Here is a 21,862-nt window from a genome sequence, read left to right as displayed (position 1 = left end):
GAGTATGACCCTGTTCACTTGTTGGTTTCAGCCAGGCTTATTCAATCAGCCAACAGTGTTTTCCTTTCACAAAAAACCAGCACCAGCCAGCCCAAACCAGCACCAGCACCAACCAGCGAACACACTCTATACTTACTGATGCCCTGTACCAATCTACACGCTTATATGTACAAATAAACAATATATACTTTGTTATCGTTGCCAGCATTATGAATCTTCTCTACCAGGTGTATTGTTGCATATTTAATTGCTGCAAAAAAATAAAATAAAAACAAGGGCTTTACACTTACTGTAGGGTTCTGGCCAACAGTGCTCACTCATAGTGCTTCATACATCAAACCATCGCTCCATCAAACAAATTGAATAACGGGCACAGGGTATATTTATTGTAACAAATTTGTATACATCGACAGGTCCATCAAGGAAGGCGCGGCAAAGCCGCGCCAGTGTTTCTAGTGATGAAGGAGGAGACTTGCCCAAATCGTCATGCGCATCTTATCAGCGCGCCTTTGTCCCTGTCGTCACATTAAAAACTTCAACACGTCCATCAGCCGTCCAGGCGAGCTAGCTGAGGACGACGAGTGCAGGCGGAGTCCAAATTTAGTTTAACCGACGTACGTCTCATGCATGGGTCTATAAATAACACACAGAGGAACCGAGCACGCCGGGGACGAGGACGGGGAGGTAGAGGGAGAGGAGAGGATGGCGGCGGCGGAGCCGGCAGCGATTTAGATGCAACACACTCCCACCTCAGTCGCCACTGTAGACATTGTGATTATCATTGCTGCCGGATTCGCCGCTGTCGCCTCGCAGCAGCTGCCTTGGTGTGCGTTTGCTGACGCCGCCGTGCCATCGTCCCCGGTCGACAACTCCCGCCAGCAGTACTCTATCTAGTTAAATAAATAATAAAGTTAAATATAGTCGGCGACAACAGCAGTACGGCTAAAGGCGGACCCAGTACACAAGGAGTGGGGCACGTGCCCCCACTCAAATTCCAGGTGTGATACATAAATTTTTTAGAAATATTTAAGGATGGTAGAGTGATACATAATTTATGTGACACAAAATTGTTGTTAATAGGCTCGTATTAAGAAAATACTTGCATATGACTATACTTTTGGATCACATATCATGTAAATGAAATATTAATAGACGAATCATATCTATTTGTCCTAACTAAATAAAATACGGCCAGAAAAGAAAAATGGATGCAGAATTTACTACTCATATTAACAAGCTAGGAACACTATATTCTAATTAGCACTAATCAATTTTTTCTTTCCAATTTGCCTCTATTCATAAGTTTGGTATTCCACGACCATGATTTTCTCGAGCACTAAGAGATCTAGCTGGCTGGGGTGATAAATATAGTTGTCGATATAGCGAGTGATCACGTGCAGCACAGTGCATGCTCCTCTATAATAGCACACTGCTTTCTCAGAGCTAAGCTAGGAGGCGAGCACGAGCACACGCCGAGGAGAGAGAGAGGATGAGGGAGATGGAGGCACCGGCGCCGGCAGCATCGATGCATATGCAAGATCAAGATAGTACCAGCGTAGCATTCACGAAGGAAGATAAAGTCGTCGCCATAGTCGGAGCTGCAATCGCCTTCGCCATCGTCGCAACAGTACTGGTGGCATGCTTTTCGGTACTAGCTGGAGGTGGAGCTCGGTGGCCACCGCGCTGCTAGCAGCAGTGGCGATAGTCCGGCCCGCAACAATGACAGTATGCGCACGTTCATCGTGCACTAGCCGAGCGTGGAGTCATCGCCAGCAGCAGGAGGGGGGCATGTGCCCCCACTCAAATTCTAGTTTTTTAAAGAAAGAATATGCCCTCATTCGTGTAGATGTAGGCCCCGTTTGGCTTACCCCATATTCGGCTTGTTCGGCTTCTTTTTCAGCCGGAAGAGTGTTTTTCTCTCACAACAATTCAGCCATAACAGTATTTTTCAACCAGTTTCAGCCAAAATTCTGACAGCCGAACGGGGCCGTAGAGGTCCATCAATAAAAGACTTCATAGGATCCATCCCTCTCCTCCACCTCCTATAGTCCTCCATCCCCATCCGGTGGTGGCGTGTCCCTCAAATCTCCCCAGCTGTCCGGCCTCCGATCCGCCACACATCAGATGAACGGGGGTGCTACTCTTCTGTTTCATCTTCCTGGCTATACGTAATCGTCTCCGGCGAGGTATGTATGTTGCATTGGTGATCCCACTCCAGTCTCCATCAAGTACCGATTGGCCTGTGGTTCCGTCCGTCCGTCTCTTACATGCATTTTACATGCTAGTCTCTCTCTACTTGCGTTGCTCTGCGCTGAACTGCATGCACCGATCTTAATAACTCCGAAGATCATCGCCGGGAATGGAGTCTACTTTTCATTATAACCTAGTTGTTTGTGTCAAATGCCCATATGTCGGGCGTTTATATTTGAGTTCTTGCTCATTTAGAGCGAGGCCCAATTTTGGCTGTGCTTAGCCACGGTTTAGGCGCCACCGTGATTCTTCCTCTCAGACGGCCTTTTAGCCCAAATCTAATTAGCTAGGCTTAGCCTATATGGTTTGCCCATGGTGTCTTCATCTACAAACCTATTTTCAAGGCCAATATATAGTTGTGGTGACACATAGTTGTGGCTTGTCCTAATGGATTTGTAGTTTCAAACTCCAAGTAATAAATATCTATTCAGGCTAGCTAGTAACTGTCACAACAAAATCGAATGTTGATTACAAGTATGTCAGGATATGTTTACTTATATTATATCTTGTCAGTGATTCGTTATAGTGCTTACTACAAAATCGACATCTTTATTGCAAAATGATCCGAGAGTTTAAAACAAAATTGCATAATGTCCTAATAAGGTGCAACTAGTTTCTTGAATTTGTACACATCAAGCTGTTATAGGAGCTTGGACATGAAGTAAGAAAGAATTTGGGAGAAAACTATGTTTAAATTCAGAAGAAAACACGGGCATGGTTGCCTAAATTTCATTGAAATTGGATAAATATAAATACTCTAGGATCACAAATTTTAGTAAAAGTTATTGAGAATTATCGTGAACGAAAAAAACACAAATCCCAAATGTAATACATTTAGATTCTGATATGCTAGTCGACCATCAATGTAGATCTAGTTCTGGTGTCGTCATATCACCAGTTCCAGGTTGTTATAACAGAGCTCACTCTAGTGACGTGCGCGCCACTTCGCCACTCCTACACGCACACGCACACAAACACAAACACTGTCCTCTATGTATATTAAAAAGGTAATGTAAAAACATGTTTGGCACATACTACTCTAGTCATAAATTTTTTGTGCTCTTAAGTCGTTTGAAGTTAGTGGTTTTTAAAACCTAGCTGCTACTTTGACTCTAATATACGTCTATGTATCTATAAAATATAACATAGTCATATTTTTCATAAACTACATTCTCCAAAAACAAATGCACTTGTGTATCGGTTTCAAACAGATTGGAACTTAAACACATAAAAACACAACTTATAGGGCATGCTTGTTTGACTTCCAATTCTTGCCCAACTAAAAATAATAATAATGGCAAGCCCAACTAAAAACAAATGATTTGGGGTAGTCAATGCTAGCTCTCGAGCTGTTGACTTCGCACAATCTCAAACAAAGGAATTATATCAGATATCTACGCATAGACAACCAGGTCGTTGTAGTATAGTGGTGAGTATTCCCGCCTGTCACGCGGGTGACCCGGGTTCGTTCCCCGGCAACGGCGTTTACTTTTTTTTTTCTTTTTTAATTTTATTTTTTGTCGCCGTCTGTAGCTTCTCAGCCCAGGCCCAAGCTTTACTATTATTAGTTAGTGAGCAGGCAGGCCATACCTTCATCTTGGCCCATTCAAGAAAGAAAAACGCATCGCGTGCATTGTGGTGCTGCTTCGCTTCTAGACACTTCCACAGCGGTCGAGGCTGCTGCGCCCCTGCTAAACCCTGGCGCGTTATGTTATTTAACACCGCAAACCCCTCGCAACACGCAGCTGCGACCCCAACCCGACCCTCCCGAGGCCGCCAGCCTTATCCTCTCCTCCGCCTCCGCGATCCCCCGGCTCCAATCCATCCGCAAGCGCGGCAAGGTGAGTCCCCAGCCCGAGCTACTGTGCTCCTTCCCCGCCCCCTCTAATTCGAGGCCCCTCCGCGCTCTCGGCGGGGTTTAGCTGCCGTGGTCTGATGATTCGGTGGAGCTGGAACTGGATTCCCGCGCAGCTCCAGTTCGGTGGGTCATGGGTTTCGTCGCGAGGTGGTTCGTGTTCGTCCGTGTAGATACATAGATTGGATTGGGGGGATGGAGGTGTTGCTGTCTAGAGCTAGTTTCACCCGAATGCTGTGGGCAGTTGGGGGCTTGGGGCTCGTGAATCTCGCGGGGTCTGTACTCGTGCGACGTGCTGCTGTTGTTAGCTTGATGGAATTGGCACATTGGTTTCAATTCTAAAACATGGCGTTTTAGAGGTTTCTACGGCTCATGCTCAATCAGTGGATTGACTGTTGGTGGGGTGGATTGGGATTCACCTGTTCCATTTGTCTGACACTGTATATGTACATGCTTTGTGCATTGCCACTTGGGTAGCGTAAAAACGAAAATTCCAGCAATTGTATGTATGTATGTTAGGCTACCATTAAATTGTTACACAAGTTGGCAAAATTGCTGGAGTGTGTGAATAGCATCTGAATTTGAAGTTCTGTGGTCATGTGCGTCAGTGTGTATGTGTGTGTGTCCTTTCCATTTGCATCAGAGGTAGCGTCTGTCCGCAGCAGTGTGTAATCCACCATGCAATTTGGTTAGGTATTGATACCTCATTACATGCAGTGAAGGCAAAGGATGCTGCGTTCTATTGTTCAGTAAAAAAAAGTGCTTCTGTTAGTTCATGCTTGCGACATGGTCAGGTTATGGATTATATGTTTGCTTCAATTGTTTTCTCATGCTAATGTGACTCCTGCTGCACATGTAGACATGGCTTCGACATTCGGTGCCACTTGTACAGTTGGCCTTATGGCTGCTCCAACAGGGAAGAATGTGCGCCTTCAGAGGAGGACTAACTTCAGAGTAAAAGCAGCCAAGGAGCTGTACTTCAACAAGGATGGCTCAGCTATCAAGAAGCTCCAGGTGAGCTTCACATTTATCATCTGGCGCTCTTTTTATTTATGATATGACAATGTGCTGTTGACCCTTAACCAGGCGCTAATCGGTTTTCTCTATATTTCAGACTGGAGTCAATAAGCTTGCAGACCTAGTTGGAGTTACACTCGGACCAAAGGGAAGGAATGTCGTTTTGGAGAGCAAGTATGGCTCTCCTAAGATTGTTAACGATGGTGTTACAGTTGCAAGAGAGGTACAGCGCAATGCTATCATGGTTGTACCTAGAATTTGCTTGCTAGTTGGTCAATTACATAACGCTGTATTTTTTTTTTTCATTCTTGTCATACATGTTTTGCAGGTCGTATTTTTATGACCCATTTCATGCATAAACTATAGAGGATCAACAGAAGTATATACTTGTTAAATGTTGTATATACAATATTGATGATGCACCATTTAATTTTACCATAATGTCATAATGATTGTTGCAAAATATTGATTTTTGTTAATGAATTGAGTGTGTTCTGAAGGCTTATGGGTTATCATGAAAGTAAGTTCATGTTGCACTTAAGTAATAATTGTTATTCTGTAGGTTGAGCTGGAGGACCCTGTGGAAAACATTGGAGCTAAATTGGTCAGGCAAGCTGCAGCTAAGACCAATGATCTAGCTGGAGATGGGACAACCACCTCCGTTGTCCTTGCTCAGGGACTGATTGCTGAGGGTGTTAAGGTGTGCCACTAGCTGCAATTTGTTGCTACTTGTATTGAATGTTGAATTATTGTTTTCGAAGCTAAATACTCTCTTTTCCAGGTTGTGGCAGCTGGTGCTAATCCTGTTCAGATTACTCGTGGTATCGAGAAAACAGCGAAAGCACTAGTTGAAGAACTACGTAAGTTGTCTAAGGATGTTGAAGATAGCGAGCTTGCAGATGTTGCTGCAGTTAGTGCTGGCAACAACTATGAAATCGGTAACATGATAGCAGAGGCCATGAGCAAGGTTGGTCGGAAGGGTGTGGTTACCCTTGAAGAGGGGAGGAGTTCTGAGAACTTTCTCTATGTTGTGGAGGGAATGCAGTTTGACCGTGGTTATATCTCTCCGTACTTTGTAACAGACAGTGAGAAAATGTCTGTCGAGTACGAGAACTGCAAGGTAACATGGGAAATCTGAGATATCAATTTGATTTTTTTGCCGTTTATTGCTTTCCTGTTTCAGACTATTAACGCTACTGTCTTTCATCTTCACTGTTCAGCTGCTTTTGGTTGACAAGAAGATCACCAACGCAAGGGATCTTATCAACGTTTTGGAAGAAGCCATCAGAGGTGCATACCCAATCCTGATAATTGCTGAGGATATTGAGCAGGAGGCTCTTGCTACCCTTGTTGTCAACAAGCTTAGAGGATCATTGAAGATTGCTGCCATCAAAGCCCCTGGTTTTGGAGAGCGCAAGACTCAGTACTTGGATGATATTGCCATCCTTACTGGAGGTCAGCTAAACTTCTGTTCTAGAGCATCCTTATGATCATCTATGCTCCTTATTTATAAGCATTCTCCGTGTCTGCAGCAACTGTAATCAGAGATGAAGTTGGGCTGTCACTTGACAAGGCTGACAAATCAGTCCTTGGAACAGCTGCAAAGGTTGTTCTTACCAAAGAGTCGACAACAATTGTTGGTGACGGCAGCACCCAGGAAGAAGTGACTAAAAGGGTTGCGCAGATTAAAAATCTGATTGAGGTCTGACCTTTTCCTGTTCTCGTTGCTCATTTGCTGCTCAGGTGAAAGTCTGAAAATCTGTTTTTATCAACCTAATTTGCAGGCAGCAGAACAAGAATACGAAAAGGAAAAACTTAATGAGAGGATAGCAAAGCTTGCTGGTGGTGTTGCTGTCATTCAGGTATTATCAAGTACATGGATCGCAAAGTTTGTGTTATTTGTTCAACGTTATTATCATCGATTCAGTGTTGTAAGTATGGTGGATAGCTGTAATTCATGTCTGGTGTTGGCTGACAGGTAGGAGCACAAACAGAAACTGAACTAAAAGAGAAGAAGTTGAGAGTTGAGGATGCGCTAAATGCAACTAAGGTAAGTTGTCAGAGTTATTAACCATTTTGTGCTGCCAGATTTGTATTTGTTTCATGAGGAATACTTCCTCTGATCTAGGTTTGTTCTAAGTCCAACCTTTCTAACATTGACAGGCAAAATGTATAATAATATATAATCTTGAATTGAAAAAAAACATACATTGAAAAAGTAGTTTTCACGATAGACGAATTTTGTTGTCAATCTATGTAAATTTTTTGATATTATATGTACCATAGTTAATGTTTAGATAGTTTACTTACAAAAGACCTAGATGGGCTTATATTTGTGATTGGAGGAAGTAAGAATTATTCCATATTCTTTCCTGAATCATTCTGCATTTTCTGCCTATTTTTCTTTTGGTTACATATCACTAAAATTGCTTCTTTCTCTTCACAGGCTGCTGTCGAGGAAGGTATTGTTGTTGGTGGAGGGTGCACTCTTTTGCGACTTGCAGCTAAAGTCGATGCCATCAAGGATACACTGGAGAACGATGAGCAGAAGGTGAAAACATAATCAGTAATCCCTTAGTTCATTTGGAGGAGGCTACAGAGGACAGCCTTGCTATACTTGAACCATTGGGCATTCTGAACTGACATGCTTAACTGTCATTAGGTTGGAGCTGAAATAGTAAGGAGGGCCCTGAGCTACCCACTTAAATTGATTGCTAAAAACGCTGGTGTCAATGGCAGCGTTGTCACTGAGAAGGTACAGTTTGTTTACCGAAAATCTCACTCATGTACCACAGTTCACGGCATGGATCTGAATCTTGTGTAAAATGTTTGCTGCACCAGGTCCTTTCTATCGATAACTTCAAGTATGGTTACAATGCTGCTACTGGACAGTACGAGGACTTGATGGCTGCTGGTATCATTGACCCCACCAAGGTTTGTGGCCCTAGCCCTATGGCTTTCCTATCCGTCTGCTTGAATACTAGTAGTTAGTTGATCTTGCAACTTCAGTCATCAATGCTTGTTCCCTACCATTGGGCTTCATTGCCATAACCAATCTGTCGAGTTCATTACCTTTAGCTCATAGCGCAATTCTTTAATGTAACCTACCTCATATGGATCTAAAAGAACTTGGGAACTGCCAAAGGTAAAGCAGCAGCAATAGCCGGTAAAACTGAAAACAGCAGTCCTTGCACATTGTTGGCGCTATGATTGTTACATCTCTTTTCCCAACTGGTCTTTGGTAACTTCTTTTAGAGGAACAATTCCTGACTGGTGTTTGATATTTCTTTTCCTGGAACAAAACCTCAAACCGCCATGAACTGTCACAGGTGGTGAGATGCTGCTTGGAGCACGCTGCGTCGGTAGCCAAGACCTTCCTGACATCAGATGTTGTGGTCGTCGATATCAAGGAGCCGGAGGCCACGCCCCTTGCTAACCCGATGGACAACTCTGGTAACTGACACTGCCATTGATGCTAGTTCTTTCGACATCCTGTGCATGTTCTAACCGCTGACACTGCCATTGATGCTTTCTTTCGCCGTCCTGTGCATGTTCTAACCGCTGACACTGCCATTGATGCTAGTTCTTTCGACGTCCTGTGCATGTTCTAACCGTTTGCTGTGTCTGCCATGCCCAGGCTATGGATACTGATGAGATGATATGGCCAAGCCGCAGTTGCCCCATGGGAAGGTGATCACCATATTATTTTTTTGGTAGGCGAGAAGTTGGGTCGAGGTAGTTTTCAGATAAAAAAAAAGTGAGTTTGTTGTACGACTAAAAGGCGAAAATAAGTGGAGGAACTGTAGCCCAAATTTGTGATGTAAACTGGATGTTAGAGCTTCTTTAGGGCCCAGCCCAAGAAAGTCCTTTATTTGTTGCTAGGGTGGTCCGGCCCAGTGGCCCACGTCAATAACTAGCCCAAATAATCCTACTGCCTTGTGTTACTAATTATTCTTTCTTCCTCCCCTCAAAAAAAAAACTAATTATTCTTTCTATCTTCGAATACATGATGATGAGGTTTCTCACTGCACTCTTTACCATATTAACACAACTTTATGAGTAATATCGTCAACCTTTATTCTATTTTCAGACATTGGGATGTTTCCATAGTGGATGTGACCCAAATAAATGTTCCAAATTTTTAAAAAAGTTAAGAGTGTAACTTTATGAAAACACCGGTTGAGGTGCTAGTCATCAGTCATTAAAAGTACGGTAAATCACCTTTTGATTTTATAAAAAAACATGGAGAAAATGGGGTTTTGCAATATGCCTTTTCCACTGGTCGGCCTGCACGACCTGTGAATTGTGATAGCTTAGTCGGCTGTTGAATTTGGGACTGAGGATTCTTACTAGAATTTGGAATCATCGTGCTCACATAGCTCACACAATAGCCGTCTGTTGCAAATAGAAATAGCATGGGTGCCGCCCATACATTTCGTTCTCTATATGCATAGCAACATTATCGCCTGCTTTAACAGTATATGTATACAAAAAACCTTCTCATGTTCTGCACTCTGCACTCTTCTTTTGTTGGTGATTACTGTGTCTCCACCTCTTTCTTTTTCAAGTATGGTTTGTTATGGATTACAGTCGTAATTGGAACATCTTGTGCTGGAATGTTAGAGGTCTTAATGAAGCGGACAAGCGGGATCGTATTCGTAATAAATTAGAAGAAAGTGTTTGCTCTTTATTTTGTTTCCAGGAAACAAAAAAGGAAGAAATTGATGCTGTTTTTATGCGTAAATTTGCACTAGACGTTTTGATTATTTTGAGTACTGCTCGTCAGAAAGTGCTTCCGGTGGAATCTTAGTGGCACGGAGCTCTCGTGTTTTTTCAGTGGTCACTATTGACAGTGAGGTTTTTGCCTTGAGATTGCAAGTAACTTCTGTGCATAATCTAGCAATCTGGAATCTTATCTCAGTATATGGTCCAACGCGTGAACCATCACGAACAAATTTTGTTTCCTGGTTATATAGTCTTGATATAGCTACTGATGATCAGTATCTCATCTTGGGCGATTTCAACTTCTATAGATCAAGCTCTAACAGAAATCAACCAGGTGGCAACACGAATGACATGTTAATTTTCAATGTTATAATACATCATCTAGGACTTATAGAGCTGCCACTCAAAGGAAGGAGTTATACTTGGAGCAATATGCAGGATCAGCCACTTATGCAGCAATTGGATTGGTTCTTTACTTCACCAGCATGGACATTGTCATACCCAAACACTGTTGTATTGCCTTTAGCTAAAAGTGTGTCCGATCACACTCCATGCAAAGTACAAATTGGAACACACATACCCAAAGCAACTCTCTTTCGGTTTGAAAACTATTGGACATTGATACCTGGTTTCATGGACACAGTCTCCAAGGCTTGGTTTTCTTGCTCACATCATGATGGTGCTACAAATATATCTACAAAGCTTAAAGCTTTAAGGGCTGCTCTTAAGTCTTGGAATGGTACTAAGTCAAATCTGAGAATTCTAATAAATCATTGCAGTATTGTTATAGCTTTTTTGGATGACTTGGAAAAGATCAGACCACTGCATGTGCCAGAAAGAAACTTCAGGATTATCATCCAATCCCACCTGCAAAAGTTACTGCATTGTCAGCACATATATTGGAAGCAACGCTATACAGAAAAGCTTGTGAAATGGGGGGATGAAAATACAAAAAATTTCCATGCAAGGGCCACAGAGAGGTTCAGATTTAATGTGATTGCTCAGATTTCAGCTGAAGATAGGAGATTAGTTTCTGAACATGCAGAAAAAGCAGCTTTATTTTGGCAAGAATTCAAGACCAGAATGTGTGTTTCAGTTAACCCACAAATGCTCTTTGATCTTGATCACCTTATAATACAACATGACCTTCATGAATTAGTAGCACATTTTACAATAGAAGACTTGGATGTAGTAGCCAAGGACTTGCCCAATGATAAGGCACCTGGACCTGATGTTTTCAATGGGCATTTTTTCAAGAAAAGTTGGAGTCTGATCAAATATGATGTCTATAGGCTATGCAGAGATTTCTATGATCACATGGCTGATCTAAAGAGTATAAATTACTATAACTCTTGTGCCCAAGAAAACAAATCCAGAAAAGGTCACAGATTTTAGGCCAATCTCTCCATTAAATTCCACCATGAAATTTCTCACGAAAATTCTCTCAAATAGATTACAGAAAGTGATCTTAAAGGTTGTTCATAGACATCAGTATGGATTCATATAGGGGAGGACAATTCAGGATTGTTTAGGGTGGGCATTTGAATATTTGTATCAATGTCATGCATCCAAGAAAGAGATTATTATTCTTAAATTGGATTTTGAGAAAGCTTGTGACATGGTAGAGCACAAATCTATTATGAATATCTTGCAGGCCAAAGACTTCCCAACCAAGTGGTGCACTTGGATCTCTCACATTCCAAGCTCAGGAACATCCTCGGTGCTGCTTAATGGTGTGCCTGGGAAAGATTTCCACTGCAGGAGAGGTGTAAGACAGGGAGATCCACTCTCCCCTTTACTATTTGTCATGGTATCAGATCTTCCCCAAAGCATAGTTAATAGAGCTTATCAGCAGGGGCTCTTCAATCTTCCAATTCCAAATAGAGACATTGATCACTTCCCAATTATACAGTATGTTGATGATACCTTGCTCATAATGCAAGCAGATGCTAGGCAACTTTTCTGTCTAAAAGCCTTGCTGCAAAGCTTTGCAACTTCCACAGGACTCAAAGTCAATTTTCATAAATCCTGCTTGATTCCTATCAATGTTCCAAGTCATAAAGTGCCATTGCTCACTGGGGTGTTTGGCTGTGTTGAGGGACAGCTGCCATTCACTTACTTGGGAATTCCACTTGGGACTACAAAGCCCTTAGTCAAAGATTATGCTCCCCTAATTTGCAGAGTTGAGAGAAAGCTTTCTGCTAGTTCTGTATTTCTATCATATTCAGGCAGGTTACAGCTTATTAATTCTGTTGTCTCCTCCTTCCCTACTTACTTCATGTGCACACTGAGTTTGCCTAAAACAGTGATAGTAATGATTGATAAATTTAGAAAAAACTGTCTTTGGAGAGGTTGTGACATTAATGCTAAAGGCTATAATCTAGCTGCCTGGGAAATGGTGACGGTGCCAAAGGATAAAGGTGGGCTGGGGATAAAAGATTTGTATGTACAGAATGATGCCCTATTGTTGAACCATTTACAGAAATTTTATAATAAAGTTGATGTGCCATGGGTACAGTTGATCTAGACTACTTATTACCAACATAAAGTTCCTTACCTGGCCCCTGCAAAAGGATCTTTCTGGTGGAAAGATATACTCAAGTTGAGTGTGCAATTTAGAAGCATTGCTCATTGTCTGTCAGGCATGGGTGACACAATTGGTCTTTGGGAGGATAATATTCAACAGCAGACCTTTTCAATCATGTATCCCAACCTGTATGCCTATGTTATCAACTGTTGGCCCACAGGATCACCGGCTCAGGTGAGTGAACCACTCACCAGTCTTGCCAAGCACCCGCTAGTGTTGCCGAGCACCCACTAGCCGTGCCGACCACGAACAAGCGTTGTCCGTCCCCACACACTATGGCTGGAGCTAGAAGATGAAGGGAGAACAGAGCAAGCACACACAATACAAGACACCAGCGTTGGCCGAAGCCCTGTTCGTGAGATGGCAAATCTGAACTCTCTTTATTGAGTTGCCGTGTATGTCTATTTATATAACTCTATCTATTTGGTCCTAGTACAGTGTACATGCTGTAACAGTAATTAGATAACACTGACAGGGCTGACTCTGCGCCGGCCACTGCATGTTCCTACAGTGCTGTAGGTGAGCCGTGCGGCGCCTGCACCTGCAGCGGTTACAGTATCACAGCAGGGGGCTTTTCGGCGCCGCCTTCCCTTGCTGTGTTCACACAAGGTAGCAGTAGATTAGCTAACATCAACAAGAATATGTCAGTTAAGTCTGGTTTAGCTGTATCTGATCTGCTAGAAATTTTCAGGCTGCCAATGTCTAGAATGGCTTACAATGAGTTCCTTGTCTTCGAGGAAGAACTGGAATCACTCAAGGCTGACAATGATCAGACTGATGTTTGGATCTGCAACTGGAATGGTGGCCTCTATAGTTCGAGACAATTTTTACAAACATCACTTTGTGCAGATCACACCGCCTCCTCCTTTCTGCTGGATTTGGAAAGCAAAGTGCATGCCAAAAATAAATTTTTTTGCTTGGCTGTTGTTGGCAGATAGACTTAACACAAGAGACATACTTAGAAGAAGGCACAAACATCTTGAAGAGGGGTACCATTGTGTCTTATGTCTTGATCAGGTTGATGAGACCTCACTGCACTTGTTTTTTGAATGTTCCTCAAGTGCCAGTAGATGGTTTGCTATTGGCATACAGTGGGAGTAGCGAGGGAGTATATTTGAAATGCTGTTGCATCAACGTGACAATTTTGGTGGCCCCTACTTCATGGATTTATTTATGATCAGTGCTTGGTGCATCTGGAAAGAGAGGAATGATTTCATTTTTAATCATAAAGTACCCTCACTGCAAAACTGGAAGCAACTTTTCAAGAATGAAGTTAAGCTTCATCTCTTCAGGTTACCTATTGCCAAACGTGTTTTAGTGATGAATTGGATCAACTCGATTTAAATTTCTTTGCTCTCTTTGCCCTGGTGGCCTCTGTCTTGTGTCTCTGCTAGTTTGTACTAGGTGAGTCCTAGGTAAGTTCTTTGCTTTCCCTTTTTGTTAGCAGCCAGCTAACACAGTTGTAACTCTCTTTCTTTGGTTTTAATATATTGCACTGGGGAGCAAGGCTCCACAGTTTTTCCTCAAAAATAACCTTCTTATGTTTTTTTGGTAGGCAGTGCTGAAACAAGCAACAGTGTTTGGTTTGTAGTGTTGAGATGTTAGAGCGAACCAAATCCATTTGGTCAAGATTTCATTCTATACCGGCGAGGAATTAGGAAACCAACACCACTTGGCCCCAATGTGACAGGCGAGGAATTAGGAGACCACCTCCACTTGGTGCCCATGTGGCAGTAACATTGTTTGTGGGATGGTGTTTCTGTTTTTTTTTTGTATGTAAAGGGATTGTAGTTTCAACACTGTGCATAATACTGCTAGTGTTGAGCTAAGATATTAACAAACAAACAATGTGTGTTATTTTTTTCATTGTTACAATTGAATGTTTTTAGCTCCTGTAGTCGCTCTTATTATCAACTACTCAACATTCACATTATAATATTCTCTCTACCCTAAAAGAGTGACCGGTAGCCCTCGAACTTGATAGGTTATGTTGTCTAGGTCCTTGGACTCCAAAAATGTACATCTAGCTACAGAACGTACATCACAGGTCCAAATGGGTCTTGGCAACACCCGCTTGTAGACATGGCAACTGGTGACTGGCGCGCGAGGTAGCAAGGGAAGGGGATGCTAGAGAACAACCTCAAGGTGCTCTGCGAATTGCCTAAGTAAGCGTTGCTGCATGCTCTCGTCTGCCGCCGTCAAGGTCATCCACCGTCACAATCTTGCCCCCTGCCTTAACATCGTGGCCGAAGACCTCCCCTACTGCTCTGCCGTAGAACATCATGGCGCCCTCCGCCACCATGTGGTCCAGCACACGGATGTGCCAGGTCGCTGTACATCTTGCCATCTGCACACCTAACGAGGTGAGCAAGGCAGCTAGGTATGGTGGCAGGACGAGGCAAGCATTCTTTCAGCTGCCCTCGCTAGAAGAGGAGGAGCGTGTGTGGCGCATGACACGGTGCAGTGTCCTAGCACGGCGCATGTGTCGGCTAGCGCGGCCACCTACCTCATGGCAGTGCGGCTGGAGAGCACGGGAGATGAGGACGAGCACACTGGTGACTGGGATGCATGGCGAGGCTCAGGGTGTGCTGCGGAGGAGCTTAAGCCTGAGCCTTGGATAGCGTTGGCAACAAGGCACGTGTGGCCCATGGATGAGGAAGGACACAACATAGGCAAGTAGCATGGGCTACCCATCGTGGTGCTAACGTTGACTGCCACGTCAGCAAGCAGGTTTGGCCAAGACCCGTTTAGACACGTGACCTATCGTGAGCCAAGTTTCTATAGCAAGATGTGTATTTTGGGAGCTTAGAACCTATAGATGACATACGCGCCACAAGTTTAAGAGCCGTAACTGCATTTTGCTCACCTTAAAGTATAATGCATCTTGACTTTCTTATTTACGATGATAAGATCACACTTTGACTGCTAATATCCCTTATGATATATTTTTTGAGGCAAAGAAAGTTTGATCTTTTAGAAAATACTAGATATATGGCCGTGCATTGCACGGGAGTCATAAATATTTGGCCACGCTTATTTATTTTCAAAAAACAATAAAAGTTAATAAATGATTTTGCATTAGAATTCTTAAACTTCTTTGTGTATGAATAAAAGCTCCCGTGTGTAAACTAAATTAGGGTTTCATTTAGTTTTTCTTCGGCAAATAAACTCTTGTTAATCATCAATCTATACATAAATATTTTATTCATGGTAATCATGTACTTGCTTCCTTAGGTATGATGAAAAGACATAATCATGAGAGAATTGCATTTTTAGCATGTTTGATACATATACATGAGAAGCAGTTTTGGATGTAACGTGTAGCTGTTTGTCCTTGAGACGTATTAAAAAAAAAGAATTTTGAACTAAAAAAATACATGAAAAGTGCTGATTTGTCTTGCATGCGGGGCTGACCGCCGGAGAGTGTGGGATTGGAGCGCTGCACGTAGACGTCACGGGCGAAATTAAATTGGTTTGCATGTGGAGCCGAGGCCGATCCGTATTTGTTTTGATGAGCCAGAGACCGATCCGTATTTTTCAATCGGAGCGCACACATGAATCGTAGGACGGGCTCATTATTTGGGTCTGCCTGTGGACGCGCGGAGGCGTGCGTACTTTGGATTTCTGGTGAGGTTGAACGGTGTCCGGATAGTATACGTATTTGGTAGCCTTTGTGACCGAATAGTATACGTTTTTTTGTATCACCGGGTAGATGATTACTTTAGAGTCATTTTAGGTGTAATGGATTTCCTTATAATAAAAAGTTGTCAATAATGAGATTTGACATATGAAAATACCTTTGAGTTCTTGACGTGGCAAAAGGTAATATGGAATTATCCTAAAAAATGATCTTTCTCGGAGGAGCTGGGATGCGAATTAAACTCGTTGTTTGTGTTATCAATAAGAAACAATTCAATATCTTTTTTTTACGATCTTTATGCTAAATTTCTGTGGCGTGTTCTACGTTATGTACTTATGTGTTCAATATTGCACCACCCAGGGATATAAATGACTTGTCCAATGTAACCTCTTTATGGACAAACTTTTTGTATAACTAAACCAATTATTTTAATTATTGATCAAGCTTGAATCTTGAAATATGTGTACATATTATATTTTGAGATAGAAGGGGTAGCTCTGATCCTAAAGTTCAGTCTTACAAAAACAGAGGACGGGTGATGCCGTGTGAACAGAGTGGCTGGCACAGCAATGTGAGCGTGGCATATGTGATTACTGGACGCGGGGTACTGGGTGCATCTTGTGGCTAATAAAAAGGTGTTCGGTCAAATTGGCACTCTAATTTGCATTGCTTGAAAGTTGAAACCGTCCGAAGTTGTGGTGAGACCAGATCCGCTGGTCGGCCTGCACGACCTGTGCTAGCTAGTCGTGTGTTGAAGGATTCTTACTAGAATTTGGGAATCATCGTGCTCACACAGCTCACATGAATAGTCTGTTGCAAATTGAAATAGCATGCGTGCCCATACATTTCGTTCTCTATGCATAATCGACATTGATCGCCTGCTGTAACCGTATATATACAGATAGATATCTGTTACCTTCACATGATTCCGGTAGGCAGTGCTGAAACAAGCAGCAGTGTTTGATTTGCAGTGTTGAGATATTAGAGTGAACCAAATCCATAGAGTCAAGGTTTCAATCTATACCGCCAAGGAAGAAAGAGACCACCACCATATCACGAACATGCCAGTGTATATCAGTTTTATGATGATGACGACGCAATAAGGCTTCATCCTTGCTTTTATGATCTCGATCTAGTGATAGCAAGGCATGCGTGGTGTTGAGCGTGTGTAGTCTTCAGTGTGCTAGAGAGCCCGTTTCATTTCTCTCCATCGGTCGTGGCTCATTCAACCAGGTACGATAGCGTTGAGCTAAGATATTAACAAACAAACAGAGTGCATTGGGTTCCTTTTCATTGTTACATTTGAATATTTTTAGCTCATGTGGTAGCTCTTAACTATTTAGTATTCACATTATAATAAATAATATTCTTTCTATACTACAAGAGTAAAATGCACTTGCAGACTTCGAACTTGATAGGGTGTGTCGTCTAGGTTCTTTGGACTCCAAAAATGTATATCTAGCTACAGAAACTTGGCTCATGGTGTATCACATGTCTAAACGGGTCTTGGCTAGACTCGGCTCGCTGTGCATCACGGGTCCAAACAGGTCTTCAGCCTGTTCGGTTGGCTGGTTCGTATTGTTGCTGGTTCGTTTATGTGAGAGAGAAGTACTGTTGGCTAGTTCATGTAAATAGTATCCATGTGAGGGGGCTGGCCAGCCAGCCCAGCCGATCGGGCCCCTTAGCTAGACCCGCTCGCAGACATGGGCAAAGTCCTCCCCTATAGCTCCACCGTAAAACACTGTGGTGCCCTCGTACACCACGTGCTCCAACTCGCAGATGCGCCAGGTTACCACACATCTCACGCCATCTGCAGCACCCTCCAATCCGGCTTGACGAGATGAGCAAGGCAGCCGAGTATAGGGCCCGTGGGTGAGGTGGTTGGACGAGGCAAGCACGACGTCCTCTTCCAGCCGCTCTTGCTAAAAGAGAGGCACGTGTGGCGCATGATACGATGCAATGTCCTAGCATCGGCGCACACATCAGTTAGCACGGCCACATACCTCATGATCACGTGCGAGCACACCAGCAAACAAGGATGCATGGCTAGGCTTAGGGTGTGTCGTGGGAGGAGAGTAAGCACGAGCCACGAGGCACACAAGTGCAGTGGATGGGCACGACTATGGCGACGAGGCAGCCTAGCTAGTACGGGGTCGTGGTCCAAGGCGACAATAGTGGAGTTCTGTGGCGCCGTGCACAGTCAGACGAGGCAACATGGGGCACAATGATCATGGGGCTGGCACGGTGGGGGACTTGACCAGCGGCCTTGCGGGCGTGGTATAGGGACTTGGCCGGCGTGGGCACAGGGCACATGTGGCCCGCGGATGAGGCAGGGCACGATATCGGCAAGCAGCGCAGTCTACATGCTAGCATGGACTGCCACGGCAACAAATGGGTTTGGCCAAGACCCGTTTGGACCTGTAATTTTTGTACCTAGATGTGTATTTCGAGAGTTCATAAACCTAAATGATACGTTCTATTAAGTTCAAGGACCGTTAGTTCGTTATGCTCATTCTAAAACATAAGGCATCTTGACTTTCTTATTTTTAAAACCATATTTTGACTGCTAATGTCTCTTATAATATATTTTTCCGTAATGCTCCCGGACGGACCCCGCCTGAGTCACCCGCACGTAGAATGGACCCCGCCCGTGCCGCCCTCGTCTGCATCGCCCCGCTCGCTCTGCGGCATTTGCACGCTACGCGCCCCCTGCTCGCATGATGCATCCCGCCCTCCCCCACGCCGTGGGCCCTCGCTGCGCACCCCTACGCGTGGGATGGATCTCATCCTCCCCTGTGCCAGCCCCGCCCATACTCGCGTGCTCCCGCTGCGGCCGCGCTCCATTTGCCTGCCGCCTGCCCCTGCCGAGATCCGTGCCGCCGACGAGCTCCACACAGGAGACCTCTGCGCCACTTCGAGCTCCATGCCGGCGCCGAGCTCCGCGTCGACGAGCTTCCATTTTCGTTAAGCAGCAAGTATATGTTACGCTTTGAAAGCACATGTTGCAAACATCTTTTTTCAAGTATTTTATATGTTTCAGAGGTATGTTGCAAGTGTTCCATATGGATGTTGCAAAAGTAGATCGAGATGTTGCATATGTTGCGATGGTTGTACACGTATGTTGCAAGCTTTTGTTCCCAATGTTTCATTTGTTTATTCAGAGGTATGTTGCAAGTGTTTTTATATGGATGTTGCAAAAGTAGATCGAGATGTTGCATATGTTGCGATGGTTGTACACGTATGTTGCAAGCTTTTGTTCCCAATGTTTCATTTGTTTATTCAGAGGTATGTTGCAAGTGTTTTCATATGGATGTTGCAAAAGTAGATCGAGATGTTGCATATGTTGCAATGGTTGTACACGTATGTTGAAGCTTTGTTCCCAATGTTTCATCTGTTTATTCAGGCGTATGTTGCAAGTGGTTTATATGGATATTGCATATATTTCACACATATGTTTGCATGTGTTTTATGTGGATGTTGCGTATGTTTTTGCAATGGTTTCAAGTGTTTTGAGGTGTTATTATAAGTGTTTCATATGCATGTTTCACCTGCCTTCATATGAATGTTGCAAGTATTGCATTTGAATATTTCAAAAAGTAAATCGGGGTGTTGTATCTTCCTCCTCGCTTTCTAATGCCTCGCCTCGGTGTCTCCTCCTCCTCGCGACGCTGGTTGGGCGTCTGGCCGCTTCCTCCCTCTCTTCTCCATGCTCATGACATTCAAGGCGCGCGTGGGCCTCACGTGGGCGTGCGGAACGGCACAGAAAAATGACTGTGGGTGCGGGCGTCCGAACGCCCCGTCGACATCCGAGCGCTAGCGAGCTCGTATATTTTTTTGAGGCAGTGGAAGTTTGATCATTATAAAATACTTCCTTATAACAAAAATTTATCTATAATGAGATTTGAAAATACCGTTGAGCTGTTAATGTGGCTAAAAATAATATACGAGGGATAAAGTAGACAACTGCTAGTAGTTAGGATGATGTAGACTTTTTTTCTATCAATATTAGAGGCAACAAACGTTTAATCACTAAAAATATTTCTTACCAATATTTGAAAAGGTCCAACTTATATATAAGAGGAAATTCCTATTTTACGCTAAAAAAACTTATGCTTTCTTATTTAACACATAAACTTAAAATATTTTCTATTTGTCACCCCTTTCATTTTTTCTTTCCTATTTGTTACTTTCGATACTTCGGAGTGGTAGCAGTGTTAAGTCCCAGATGAAAAGGCCATTTTGCGCCTATGGTACTTTTTCAGCAAAAGGGACCACTATTGTATTTAATAATATTTCATTATTAGAAAAAAATATATTTAACCTCTAACTGTTGGAGGCTGGCTACTTCAACTCTTAAACTACTTAAAAGCGTCTAAATAATCGGTTGAGGCAGTTTTGAAGTCAGTTAGCTAACGTGGCATATTACATTGGTGCTGATATTGACATGTATACCTTGTTTTCTTTGGCGGTTTTTCATGTGGGCTTATAGCCACTATGTGCCTCAACTTTCTTTCGTGCCTTGCGGATGATAAACACATCACCTAGCTGAATTTGTTCAAGGCTAACAAAGTGTGACTACTTTAACACATAAAAGTATTTGCAACCTCAGCTTTAACCCTACTGTAGCATATTTTTTTAGAAAGTAAATTTGTAGAATGCAAAGAGAGTGATAGAAAGATTTTTCACGAGATATAAAGTGTCGGTACACCTTTATTAGTTTTCGCTCGAGCACGGAAAACATTTTTATTTAATCAGTCCATATATATATTTTTATTGAGATAGCATTGTCCTGGTCCAGGGAACATTGTTCCATGTTTATTTAGCACAAAAATATTTCATGTTCAATTGGGAAATTGTCACAAAAGAAAATTGTTCTTATTTAGAAAAAATGTTGTTTTAGCATTACACAAAAAAGTATTGTTGGTTTTTGAAAATATATATGTTCATGTGAAAATGGCTTCTAGTTCAATAAAAAATATTCAAAAATGATAATGATAACACCAATTGATTTGTGTCCCGATGCGCTCTCAAATAAAAGAAAAAAAATTCCCACCCGCGGCACCTCCACCCCCGCACCATCCCAATGCCGCCGCCAGAGGCTGCGCCCCGCCGATGTGCCCCTTCTTCTTGTCCCCAGCCCGGCCAAAGCTCCCAGCCGGCACCTTCTTCCTGCCCCCCAAGGCCAAAGCTCGTCGGCAGCCGCCTGCGCCTGTGGCCGGCCCCTTCCTCCTGGCTAGAGAATGGTGGCAGCCTGTGCCCCGTTGCAGGCCTGTCCCCGCCTCCCTCTCTGCCGGCTTGCGATGACTACAGCCCGCAGCGCGACCAAAGCTCGCCGGTAACCTGTCCCTACCCCCCCTCTCTGCTCGCCTCTAGAAGGGGCCGCGACGGGCGCTGCCCTCTGCCTACCCATCTCCTCTCGCTCTGCGCTGCGTTGTAGGAAAGAAGAAGGGTGAAAAACGCCTGTTGCAAGCGTATATTTCAAGTGTCTCACATGTTTCAGAGGTATGTTGGAAGTGTTTTCATGAGGATGTTGCAAAAGTAGATCGAGATGTTGCATAAATTTCAATGGTGTTATACGTCTATTGCAAGTTTCTGTTGAAAATGTTTCATTTGTTTTTTCGGACGTATGTTGCAAGTGTGTTTATTAGGATGTTGCATATGTTTCACACATATGTTACAAGTGTTTTATCTGGATGTTGTGTATGTTTTACAATAGGTTTCAAGTGTTTTGCATGTGTTTTTGTAAGTGTTTCAGATGCATGTCAATTGTTTCATCTGTCTTTAGACG

The 21,862-nt window shown here is 43.3% G+C and overlaps 1 protein-coding gene and 1 non-coding gene across 2 annotated transcripts; both read left to right on the top strand.

The window, feature by feature from the left end:
- Positions 1–3,662: 3,662 nt before the first annotated feature.
- Positions 3,663–3,734, top strand: TRNAD-GUC (transfer RNA aspartic acid (anticodon GUC)). The gene has a single exon. It is a non-coding gene; the product is annotated as a tRNA-Asp (tRNA).
- A 232-nt stretch (positions 3,735–3,966) lies between these two features.
- On the top strand, positions 3,967–9,162 carry LOC136526931 (ruBisCO large subunit-binding protein subunit beta, chloroplastic-like). Its single transcript, XM_066519502.1, has 14 exons — positions 3,967–4,091; positions 4,965–5,119; positions 5,220–5,345; positions 5,685–5,822; positions 5,904–6,242; positions 6,343–6,577; positions 6,655–6,824; positions 6,907–6,984; positions 7,101–7,172; positions 7,569–7,673; positions 7,785–7,877; positions 7,964–8,056; positions 8,452–8,575; positions 8,760–9,162. The coding sequence occupies exons 2-14, from the start codon at positions 4,967–4,969 to the stop codon at positions 8,771–8,773; spliced, it is 1,740 nt and encodes a 579-aa protein (XP_066375599.1). The 5' UTR covers positions 3,967–4,091; positions 4,965–4,966; the 3' UTR covers positions 8,774–9,162.
- The last annotated feature ends 12,700 nt before the right edge of the window (positions 9,163–21,862 follow it).

The sequence above is a fragment of the Miscanthus floridulus genome, chromosome 19 (assembly GCF_019320115.1).
Source record: "Miscanthus floridulus cultivar M001 chromosome 19, ASM1932011v1, whole genome shotgun sequence".
Lineage (NCBI taxonomy): Eukaryota > Viridiplantae > Streptophyta > Magnoliopsida > Poales > Poaceae > Miscanthus > Miscanthus floridulus.
This window is presented reverse-complemented; position numbering and strand designations above follow the sequence as displayed.

Excerpts from the sequence above, each read along its gene's own strand:
- LOC136526931 (XM_066519502.1), top strand. The coding sequence starts at position 4,967 with ATGGCTTCGACATTCGGTGCCACTTGTACAGTTGGCCTTATGGCTGCT. Across the intron at positions 5,120-5,219 it reads CAGCTATCAAGAAGCTCCAG|ACTGGAGTCAATAAGCTTGC; the intron begins GTGAGCTTCACA and ends TCTATATTTCAG. Across the intron at positions 6,578-6,654 it reads TATTGCCATCCTTACTGGAG|CAACTGTAATCAGAGATGAA; the intron begins GTCAGCTAAACT and ends CCGTGTCTGCAG.